The sequence below is a fragment of the Parasteatoda tepidariorum genome, chromosome 4, assembly GCF_982258835.1.
Source record: "Parasteatoda tepidariorum strain Cologne lab strain chromosome 4, Ptep-v5.0, whole genome shotgun sequence".
NCBI classification, from domain to species: domain Eukaryota; kingdom Metazoa; phylum Arthropoda; class Arachnida; order Araneae; family Theridiidae; genus Parasteatoda; species Parasteatoda tepidariorum.
This window is the reverse complement of record NC_141758.1, coordinates 88,250,329-88,262,763: the sequence shown is the minus strand read 5'-3', so window position 1 is coordinate 88,262,763 and position 12,435 is coordinate 88,250,329. Positions and strand designations below refer to the sequence as shown.

Sequence of the window (12,435 nt, the reverse complement as noted above, 5' to 3'; positions counted from 1 at the left end):
ACTTTTTATTTTTGATATCAGTCTCTACCAAGATTATCACCTTTGTTAACTCTGTCTTATAAAATAACACTTTTAGAATTTTCTACTGTACATTTTATTTTGTTTTTGAATTTTGATGAAATGATAAATTTAGGAACTAATATTTCTGAAAAAGAGTTCATAAATTTTCTAAAAAACTTTCTCTATTTTTTTGGTCATCAATGTGAAGTAATCCATATTTTGCTGGCAAGTTTATATTGCTCTTTCTTCATTCAAAAAGAATTCAAGCTGATTTACATTTGATGTGCAATAACTTTAAGAAAATAGTTGTTTAAATAATATTTTTGAAAATTTTGTTAAATCAAATAATCTATTTCTGATAAAAACTTCTTTTTCTTTTGAAAACATAAGCATGTTTCGCACTTTTTTGCAAAATTGTTGTATTGGAATGAATAGTTCAGTACAGACGCTCTAGTGAGTATTTTAATAATATTGCTTTTATGGAATAGCAAACAGGGCAAAATACTTTATGCATCGGTTGTTATAATGGAATCATCACTGCATTGAATGGTTATAAAGAGCATTGATTGTATATCATGTAAAGAAAGAATGCCTTCTTAAATTAATAATTTTCGTAATGTGATTTTTTAGCATCAATTTATATTTATTAATATATTATTAATATTTTTTTGTTATCAATTTTGTTTTTTCCAGAATACCATAAAACATTTAGAAGAAGAATTAAGTTCGACTATTAAAGAATCAGAAATTTTGAAATCAAGGCATGATAGCATAAAAGCCTCTCTTCTGCAAGCTCAAAATGTATTTTATTTTCTACAATTTTATTAATGCAGAATATATTATCTAATTATATTTTAATGTTATAAATATGTACTGTGTATCTTTCCCTTCCATGTTTTGCATTAAGCAACGATTTAGCTTTGAATAGAATTGTTTCTTATTTTGTGCTATTTTCTTATTAAGTGATGAGGAAAAAAATTTGTTTGTTTTGGAGGAAAGCAACCAGATTGAGTAGTAAATATCCCATTTGCTCTGACGGTTAAATTAAAAGTTTTCTTTGCTTATTTCTTAAAGCAGTTTAAAATTCAATATTTTAAACATTCAACATATCTTTTTCTTAAAATTTAAAACATTGTTTGTACTTTATACCAAAAGCTTATATATTCTTAAATTCTTACAAAGAGCTAATAACAAATCAATCATAAATGTAAAGATGAATAAAATTTCCTTGAAATAAATAGATTTTATTATTTAAATTCCGTCACAACTTAGCACATGTTAATGGCTTATTCTTTATTTGCCTATTTTGTTTTCAGGAGAACAGCGTGGACAAAGTGTTTGATGAAGTGAGAAGCTTGACATCATTATTACAAGATACGAAAGAACAGTTCCAAAATTTCAAAACTCCTGCTGCATTTTCAGCTGGTGATAATTCAAAAAATGCATGTCATTTATTTATTTATTTATATTAAAAGCTTTTATTATATTTTTTGATTTGTGTTAAAGACATTGCTTGCACAAATCACCAAATAATAAATGAGATACCTTGAAAACTTTTATTTTAATGATGGGATTATCTTATTTAACTAAAATATAATATTAATTATTAGAAAACTTGACAGTAAATATGCTAATTGATTAGTGCAGATGATATTTTGAATTGAGAGTCCGATAAAAAAATATTTTTTTTCTGAATAAACAATTTTTTTTTTTCTCCTTTCAGATTTCAATCCGTGTCCTTTAAAATATATGGGTAGCCTTAATGTAGAATATAGGTTTTCAATAGTTTGGAGGAACTGCCTTTTTTTCCAGGAAAAGATAGTGTTTTTTTTTTCAAGTTAATCTTGAAACCTTTCATTTTCTGTCTTGATCAACACATTGAGCATGTAACTAATAATGTTGTACTCCCGTAAAAATAAATAAAAGTGACTGCATTTCAAAAATAAATAAAGGAAATAGGTATAATTTATCTGTTCTTCCTAACCTCCCTCCTATTTACTATAAGTAAATTTTACCCTAATTTATTAGTTATGCTACCCCCAGCTGATCCAAATCAGGTTGTGTGAAACTCTTGTTTTATCATTTTGAATGCCAACCTACTACTTTGTTATAGTATGGTTTATTGATATTGGAAAAAATTACGGTATATCTTAATAAAGAATTTGAAAGTCTGAATTTTATAACTTTTTAAATCAATAGATTTTAAGTGTTCAATTCAATCTTTAAGCCTCACAGTTTATATGTCAAAATTTTTGTCAGTTTTTCGTTTAATTCCTCCTGGTTTTTTAAATCTTAATATTTTAATACAATATTGCAACTCACAAATTTCTAATCACCCCATTAGTTTTTATTTCTCATATACACAATTCAAGACTATTTAAATTCTGTCTTGTTGTTCACTTTTTGACAATTATTCCAAAGGATTTCCGCATCCTTTATACAATTCGTAAAATTTCAATGGTATTTTATTACCACAAATTTCAGATTACATATTTAATCTATCATTTTCCTCATAAATTACATGATTTTTTACTGTTTTTCAAACGATTATTGCATAATATAACCTTGTTTTGATGAGGTTTTCAACAGTTACTGCTATGAATTTCTACCTGATTTTTTTAATTATTTTTTTTCCATGTGATATTATTACAACAGTCAAATTTCTGCTTAAAGCTAAATAAAGTTGAACTTAATTTAGCTTCTTTTTTTTTCCTCTCTAAAATGTCCAGATCTTAGAGGTTTCTTTATTTTAGATATCCGAATTGCATGTTTGAAGATTCGTTTTAATCTTCTCAGTCCTTAAGTAGTCTTTCTCTTTGATCTGAAAAAGAGAAAATATTTAAGAATATTTTCTTCAACTTTCTGTTCTTTGACTCCTTTCAAATGTTTCGGCATTTGATTGAATCATTAATGCATAAGGACCAATACCAATACTTTATTTTGATATATTTGGTTCCTCACTAATTTCTGCTGAGAAACTACTCTTATAATTGATTATAGATATTGACTTATAGATATTTGTATATTTAGTAAAAAATAATGAACTTCTGTTCAACTGTACAAACATATTTCTGTGATATAAAAACAGCCACTCCATAGGGAAAATACAGGGAATTTAAAAATCAGCTAAAATAACAGGGAATTCTGTTTGTTATTTTCGTCTTTTGAAAATTGGTAACCACTCAAAGTGTAATCTATGGAATATTTCAGCTATATTAAACTAGTTCATTTACTGCATTATTTGTTTGTTCAGCTGTTCCTCTTTTCCTTAAATTTTTTCAGCATTTATAACTAGTATAGTTAGCCCCAAGACAGCTCATAATATGTACAGTGATTGTGTTTTCCCTTTTGATATATTGTATATAATATGTACAGTGAATTTTTTTCCCTCCAGATTTGAGTGGCAACCCTGAAAAAGGAAAGAATTTAAAATCATAGAAGATAATTTATTAAAATAGTCAAAGTGTAACATGAAACTGTTACATTGTAACAAATAATTGGTTTCTTCACCTAGTTTACTTTGTCAGAATATTGTTGGTTTTCTCTCCTTTTTTTTCAGTTTCTTTTTTTTCTTGGTTCATTTAGTTATATTACTTTTGTTTATATAAAGCACATATATTTATCTGTGTCCAATTCTTTAGAAATTGTCTTATATGTCGGAAATTCTAATTTACATTTGATATTAAAATTTCTTTTTAGGAGAAAAATCCTGACATTGAAAATGTTGTAGCGATGTTACAGGATATGAGAAGAGAAATGTTAGAAATAAAAAGACATGACGTTCCTAGAAATCAGCAGGACAAGTCTAACGAATCAGAGCTTGTAAGTATTTTCTTCAAAATGTATATTACACAGAAAAAAATATTTTGAATTTATGTATGAATTTGAAAATAATCCAGTTAAAAAATAATGGTGTTTTTAAAAAAAAGAAATCTTAACTTTGTTTTTAGAATATATCTTAATTTGAAAATATTCAAAAATTAATTTTTTATGAGTGCTGTATCAAAAGGTACAATTCAATATATCTATTAGTTACCAATTATATACTTTTCTAATTCAGATTGTTTATAAATAAGCAAGAATAAAATTAATGATTCAAGTTTATTATAATCATTCAAGAGTTTTACCTGCAATTAAAAAAAAAGAAAATAATAAGTCCAGAGGATTCCTACTGACCTTTCCTTTTTCATTTGTTTCCTCATACTTTTTCACACACTTACAACTCTGCATAAAGACCAAATATGACCACTTAAAACATTTGTAGTTATGTTTCCTTGTTTGTTTGAAAAGTTTTGTTGTGATATTAAAATTTTGTTGTGATATTAAAATTTTGTTATGTATAAAGCCAAGTTATTTTTTTGTAGCCCTGTATATATATTTTAAAAAATAAAGATAAAATGTTAGTAATCAGTAACTTTCAAGAATAAATTATGTATATTCATTTCTGCAAGAAATAATTCTTGTTGGCTGCTAGAAATTTTGATGATGTGCTCTAAAAACTCACAAATATCAATTTTCATTTATTTTTTAATTTTATAAATGAGGTACCCAATTATTTGGGTTTTAGAATTTGGTCCAGGAAGTATTTATGGTTTTCCTGCTGATGACATAATTAAAAATATGTGTTTCTTATTTTGTGTTCAGTTTATAATTTCATTGCCATGTATTTAATTTTTAGTAATATGCACTTTATTATTATTTAATTATTATTCATTTTTGTTATTTTGTTTGTGATAGTTAACTAAATTGGAAGAATTAAGGCAAGAACTGAAAGCTACATCTGAGGAAAATTTAGCTCTTAAAAAACAGTTGAAAGAAATGGAAAATTCATCAACTTTTTCACAATATGCACTCGATGAAAAGTAAAATATTTTCTTTTTTATTCTAATCTAATACAGTGGAGCGTCGTTTATACGACGGCGAAGGGACCACCAAAAAACATCATATAAACGATAACGTCGTATAATCGATTTTTACTTCTAAAACTGAAACTAACTCTGTTTTCAGTTAATTTTAATGTTTAACGTGTTGATTTACATAAATTTCTAAATTAGACAAAGCAAAACAAACAACCAAAGAAGGAAAATTTCAGTGAGCAATTTGAATGTATGTTACCTTTAATTATATTTTCTTGCTATTAGTCTCTACAATGCTTTGAATAGCTATTTGAACTTACTGCTTTCTATGATGCAATTTTAGATTTCTAATCACGGCCAAATCTAATGACTGAAGCGCACTTGTGCAATTTGTAGGAAAAAAGAGAGCTTTTACATTTTCCGAAATAATTATTATCGATGGGTGCGCTGGATATTGGTCAATGAATAGCAAAATTTTTCGTTTTTGCCTCTTCATAACATTGTCTAGTTTTTTCAGTCATCTAGTAAAAATTACGGTCGTCATCCAAGCATTCTTGTTGGCACCCTTTTCTGTATCATTCATGTTGGCAAATTCCGCCCTTTTTTAAAATACACAAGAAAAATTAAATAAACGTGAACAAAATCTAAAACCCGACGTATAACCTATTCTGTGTGTCGTATAAACGATATACTTTTACATTAAAATGAATAGGAATGATTTGAGACCACACTAAAACGTAGTATAAATGTAAACGTCGTATAAGTGATCGTCGTATAAGTGATGCTCCACTGTACTTATATACAGTTAATACAGTAATTCTAAATCGATAGCCCACAGCCTATCTGCGTTTAAAAGTTAAATGATCATGATGGTACATTTCTATCTGATTTCATTTTCATGCGGACTTTCCGCAATAATTCTCCGATCAATGTGGATTTAATTGAAAATATTCTGAAATAGTGAGTCAATTATCAATAGTGAACCAATATCAATTTGCTCTCAATTTGTTATTTTTCTTATTTTTAGTTATTTATTTTTCAAATGTGGCGGGATTGACGTTGGAATAGTTTTAGATTTACAATAGATGTCATCTACAAATCTGCAACAAATTCGAACTTACATCATGAGAGTAATTATATATCTATTTGCATTCCGGGTTTTGGAAAAAAATGTGTTTTGTGTTTAACCCCATGGCAGAACCACAGCGACTTGGCGACATTGTTGCTGAACGCTACAGAGTCCTCGCAGAAATATTTTTCTTTCGAAAAGTTTTTTAAAAAAATAAAATTACTTTTCTTTTCTACAGAAATTTGCACATAGCATTTGAATCATGCATTTAGATTTTGACTAACTTTAATTCATGCCGATAGTACCGTAAATCGATGTAATGTTTCGATTGTATTTTCTGCTGTGATTGATATTGATTTTCACGTGGATTTCAAATATCCCGATATATTTCAAACATTATGGAAAATTCGAATCGTGCATTTGAGTATTTACTTTTTAAGGCAATAATTCTATCTAATTTTTTTGGCAGCTATTGCTATTGTTTTCTCCATAATTTTTTAATACAATATTTTTTTGACGAAATTATTTATTATAACAACCTAATCTCGAAATGAAACACACATTTGAGAAGTCTGAGTTGTGCGAATTGTTGTGGATATTTTTTTCGGCAATTACTACTGCTGATTTCATGACTTTTAAATATTTTTTATTTATTGTGGTGATTACTTACAAAATGCAAAAAGAGAAATAATGTGTGCTTCCCCCCTAATTAAAATGCAGGAATATCACCCATAATATTAGAATAAAAAATTATTACATGTTAAATTAAAAAAAATTATATAGTTTTTTTTTTGTAAACACAGTACTTTTGTTGTTTCAAATTCGTAATATATAGGTTTGCTATAGTTAAAAGTATCTTGCAGAACGATATTAGTGCTAGATATGTTTGTCACAGATAGTTTTAAAAAATTCTGCCACAGGGGTGTTTAAACTATCTCTTTAAAAAAATATACAATGATAATTGAGCGGATAATGCAACCTATGTGACGATCAAATGTTTCATAAATGTTTTCGTGGGTGCAAAATATGCAAAGACTCTGCCTTTCAATTTGAAATTACTCTAATAAGTGTATAACTGGTCTCAAGCACATTTAAACTTTTACAAAACTATTTAAATTGTGCTTTATTTAACATGTTTGAGGACTTAAAAAAAATCAACTTTTAAGACACCAAAAATTTTTCAGATGAGTTGAGATGTTAAACATTTATTTATTAATGTTGAGATGAAAAAAAGATGAATCAGTTTCAATATCAAAACTTTACTTACTCGATTACTATTTTTATTTTGTAAGTTTTGTTAGACAATCAAACTGGTTTTCTTCTTGCCTTCTTCAATATTGATTTGAAAATTTTTGATAAGGGCTTTCTTTATTTTCACTTACATTAATTAGTGAAATCTATTTTCTATGTTTTGTTTCATTTCATCTTTGATAAGGATAAAGATATATGCTAAGGGTCCTGATTAGGACTGGGCGATATTAGAAATTATATATCGTGATATATCGTCAGTTTTGCATCGCGATATAGCGATGTATCGCGATATAGTATTTTTGAATTTCAGTTACTTTAAGGCACAGAAAGTCAGATTTCTATCAAGACTTCATACGCATATTGATTTAAATCAATTTATAAATTTGAAAATATATATGTTTTGCGAAAGAAAGATATTAAATAAATTGACTAAGATGTACAAATCTTACTTAAAATATTTATTGAAAAAATGTGTGTAGATACAGAATGAAATATTTGCACTTCATTATCGTTTATAAGGTATAAGCAGTCTTAATTTAAGTTAACCCCTAAAACACCCTTAATGAAAAAAAAATTGTTATTAAACAAAAGCTGATTTTAAAATTTCAAAATATATTTTAATTAAAATAAAAGCTAGATTGACTAAAAGCCGAAGTTTAAAATTAAAAATGTTCGAATTTTAAACTAAAAAGTAAACATAAGATTTGTAATAATTTCTTAAAATTTTCGTTCTCTGAAAGATTTCTCAGTTTAAAAATAAAAAGGGAATTTTATAAAGATATCTAGCTGAAATTATTGAAAGAAAATTTAAAAAATTAAAAAAAAAGTTTGTTAAGAAATTCATTATACACTTAAAACAAAGTGTTTATTTTTTTTTTTAAAAAAAAAGAAACTTTTTTTAACAAATCAATATTTGCTTGTACTATTATGCGTAAATAATTACAGAATTATTAAGTTCGATCGTAATGTTCAAATTCTTAATGAAGAAGTAAACACAAGTTTTGTTAGATTTTCTAAAAATGATCACGCAAATAACAAAAGATTTCTTAGTTTAAAAATAAAAAATTAAATAAAAGTGAAATTTATCAATATATTTACCTAACAGCATAGGAACAAAATTTAAAAAATAAGTTCGTTAAAAAATTATTTGTATGCTTAAAACAAAGAGCTAAATAAATTTTAGAAAAAAAATGCTTCTTAAACACTATTTTTATTATTATTTCATATAAATAATTAAATTAAATTAAATAATGACCGAATTATGAACGAAAAACAAAGTAAGGCAAAGTTTCTTAATTAAATTCTTAAAAATAAAAACAAAAGAATTGTGATATTCGGTAATATATTTAGCTAATTAACTAATAATATAAAACGAAAATTAAAAAAAAATAATGATTTTACTCTCTAATAAAACGAAGTAGTAATTGATAAAAAAAAAAAAAAAAAAAAAATGAATAAAATTCGCAAACTTTTCAAATTCTTTTGAACAAATAAAGTTTATTGACTTATGTCCAAAAAATAAGTTTTGTTTTAACTTTATTTCTAAAAATAAAAACAACTCAAGATTTATAAATTTAAAATCAGTAATAGAAGCCCATTAAATTATTAGAAGTTTAATCCGAAAAGTTTTTAATAAATTAAAAGAAAGTAAAAAAAATAACCTAACAAATTTATTTACTTTGTAATTTAATTCCTTATGGGTGCCTTAAATTAGATTTCCGATAATTTTCACATTTAAAAATATAAAAAAAGTTTTGTCAGAAAATAAATAAAAAACTTACCTAATTATTGAAGAAACTTTTCTTTATAAATTCTTTTCAATAATAGATTGCGTTCAGAACAAGGTTACGACGGCGATCATGAAGTTAATCCCATTGAAAATAATCTACAAGAAACGATTTCCAATCGCGAAGGTGCGAAAACGAACATGTGATATAACGATATAAGGTCTCAAAAGTGATTCTGATTCTACCTCTCATCAGTCAAGGCCGTCTCAACATAACGAAACAATATCGTCTTCCACAGCGCGAGTTGGTATCGGAACGTAAGAGAAAGTCCTTGCGTGTATCGCTATATCGTTATATCGTCTTCTTCACTCGACGGCTTAAATCAGATTTCTGATGTATCGCTTGGAATGAAAGTTGCTGTATCGGTTTGCCGATATAGGCGTTAAATCGATATGTCGCGATATATCGATTTATAGCCCAGTCCTAGTCCTGATTATAAAATACCCTGGTTTTGTTAACTTGTAAAAATTGTAGTTAAAAATTTATGATAAGTTGTTTAAAACATGCTTTTCAATTTATTCTGTAAAGTATACTGTTCATCTAACTATAACTTATTATTTTAGCTACTCTACAAATGATTTGGAGTCTAAATTTCTCACAAGAGACTTAAAAGTAAGATTTTTTTATTTATTTCATTATTTGAATTTTTTTGTTCAATATGTCGTGTGTCTATTTATGCATTCTTCAGTTACAGTTAGCACTTAAGAGTGAAGAAATACAGAAATATAAACAGCAAAAAAAGAATTTGGAAAGCCAGTTAGAGGAAATTAAAGATAAATTGCATAAAAAGGTATGTTTTGCTTTACAAAATGCATTTTAATGTTGATATTTGTTTGTATTTCAACAATACCCTTCACTCACTCTGTGATTCTTTCTGAGTGCCAAAAAAAATCATGAACATTTGATAAAATCTGGTGAAAGTCATGGAACTTTTTTTCTGAGTAATTGTGGCCACCCAATTTAATATGATTCATAACATGTATAACAAATAAGAATCTTGACTGAGTGAGAAATTTGATAGGCTGATAACAATATACTTTTTTCGTTTTATGAATAGGTCTGCAAAAGCTGTTTTAATTAACGCTGACAAAATAAAATGTACAACAATTTATTTCACTTATATTTATTTAAATTACAAAAAAGCAAGGAATATTTATCGATATATAATTATATATGTAGTGACTTGGAAGCTGTCCAAGAATTATATCACGTTTTTTTATTTATTATTATTTGAATTTTTTTTTAATTCTTTGCTACAAAGTGTCACACATCACCCTACCCTTTACCCTTCTGTTGCATGTCACACTATTTTACGTATATATATAGTATTGCAGTAAACTCAAAACATTAAGTTATAAATAATATTTTGAATTTCATTCTTAAACTTTATGTGTTTTAATGTGAGTTGTGAATACAACAATCTGTGTATTTATTTTGTGTAAAATAAGATTATTTCCATTAAAAAAAATTTAAAAAGAAATATTGTACTATAGTAAAACATTAAGATAAAAGAGCAATTGAAAACGGTATTATGGAGGTTAATATGAAATTAGTATTTTTTTATTATTTGTTTCTTTTATGAAATTGTTTTAAATAAAATAAACAAGGATATTAATTTCTTACAAATTGAACATTAAAAATTCTATCTTGACGATGGCTGTAATGTGAGCAGTGAGAACAATTTAGATACAGAGATTGTTGCTGCGAATCATTGCCTCAATGGATTAAGAAATTTTCTTCAATCAAAATTAATAAAGTGGATAGCAAAAATGTTATGCAAAATTATCATTAGACCTTGGCTCATATATGGCTTAGAAAACTGGTCTATGACAAAATCAAGTGAAAATAGACTAGCTATCAATCTTAGAGAAAAATTTTGAAAGAGATTCTGATGCAGTTAATGACAATTAGTACATTTAGGCTCAGATACAATAATGAGCTTTACAGGCTGTATGAAGATTCAGATATTGTCCATCATTTTAAAGTAAACCGCATCAAAATAAAGGGCATCGGTCAAATGGGTTTATTCTCCTTCAACCGAGTCTTTCATTTTAAACTGATTGAAGCATGAACCAGAAGCGAGCTCAAGCCAAGGTGGGTTGATTGCATTAGTTGAAATTTCGAAACACTAAAAATAAACTATTGGGAAACCCCGGTGAGGAAGAGAGTAGAATGGAAAAAGATCCTGAGTAAGACCCATATAGGGCTGATGAGATAATAAAAAAAGAAATGGATGACAAAACAAAGTCAACAGAAAAAAATATTTTTAAATAAATTTAAAAATATTAAGTCAGCTGTTTTTAATTTAATAAAAATCTTCATTTTAATAAGAAAATTAAGTAATGTCCCACTCATTGTTAAACCATTATTCCCTCTTGTCACAATTTCACAAATTTCTCTCACCTCGTCACCAGTGTGAAAACAATTAATGACAGCCACTAACTAAAATAACAAACTATTTTTTTAAAAAATCATGGAAAGTCATGGATTTAGCCGAAAAATCTGGTTTTAGCTGGTCGCCGAAAAATCTGATTCTTGAAATGGAATCCCCCCCCCCCCCCAATTTCATGGTGTTCTGAATATCTTAATTTGTAACTAACTCCCCACTTACATTTTATTAAAATATTATTTTTCTTTATCATGTTCTTTAAAAATTGTGGTGCTCTTTCAAGAAATGAAAGAAAAAACATTATTTCTAGAGTGAATTATCTTTTAAGCTTCTGTGATTTCAGAATTTGTTTTATTTTTTTTTTATCAGTTTCAAGTTCTAGCTGAAGCAAGCCAGTCATTGGCGAATTTTTTTTAATTCCGAAATGAGAAAAGAAAAATCACTAGTATTTCTTTCCTTTCCAATGCACAAGAAAAGTATCTTTAAAATATAATTCTGCAGAAAAATGGAAGGAAAAAAAAAACATTTTTTTTTTGCTTTTTGTATTTTTTTCAGCTGTTTTATTGCTTCAATTCTTTCTTTACTTTGCTTTCTAAATTTGAAATCTATAAATATGAAGGTGCAGAGTATAACAGTTTTGGTTATACATATAGTTTCAATTAATATTATAATGCTTTTTTGAATTTATTGTGTTTTTGTCAGAGAAAATAGTAACTTCGTTAGGTCATGAAAAATTCTTGAAATTAGTCATGGAAAGTCATGAATTTGAAAATCTAAAGTGTAGCAGATACCCTGATTTAAGTAAATAAAATGTAGTGCAGTGTGTTTTAAAATCTATTTGAAATATTCGAAAGTATAACACAAAATATTCTTTTATTTATTTATTTTAGGAAATGGAAACTATTAGGCTATATAGCTTAGAAGATGAACTGCGATCTAAGAAGTTGGAACTTTCACTTCTGGAGCAGAGAAAGCAAGAAGTGTGTGTTTTTTTTTGTTTTTTTTTTTCTATTTATTTATATAATTCTATATGTATCCTATTTAATCATGTAAAATTCGTCCCAAAAAAGTATCAACATATTA

General features: G+C 26.6%; 1 protein-coding gene across 4 annotated transcripts in view; it reads left to right on the top strand.

Moving 5' to 3' along the window:
* Window positions 1-12,435, top strand: part of LOC107448010 (uncharacterized) — a 31,847-nt gene that overhangs the window by 17,161 nt on the left and 2,251 nt on the right. For 3 of the 4 annotated variants that reach the window (XM_043039930.3, XM_043039928.3, XM_087161577.1), the window contains 7 exons: window positions 694-801; window positions 1,317-1,442; window positions 3,700-3,822; window positions 4,738-4,862; window positions 9,527-9,575; window positions 9,652-9,753; window positions 12,243-12,332. In XM_043039930.3, the coding sequence (XP_042895864.2) occupies window positions 694-801; window positions 1,317-1,442; window positions 3,700-3,822; window positions 4,738-4,862; window positions 9,527-9,575; window positions 9,652-9,753; window positions 12,243-12,332 (723 nt within the window). The remainder of the gene's footprint in view (window positions 1-693; window positions 802-1,316; window positions 1,443-3,699; window positions 3,823-4,737; window positions 4,863-9,526; window positions 9,576-9,651; window positions 9,754-12,242; window positions 12,333-12,435) is intronic. The other variant, XM_071182603.2, reaches the window with a different exon arrangement.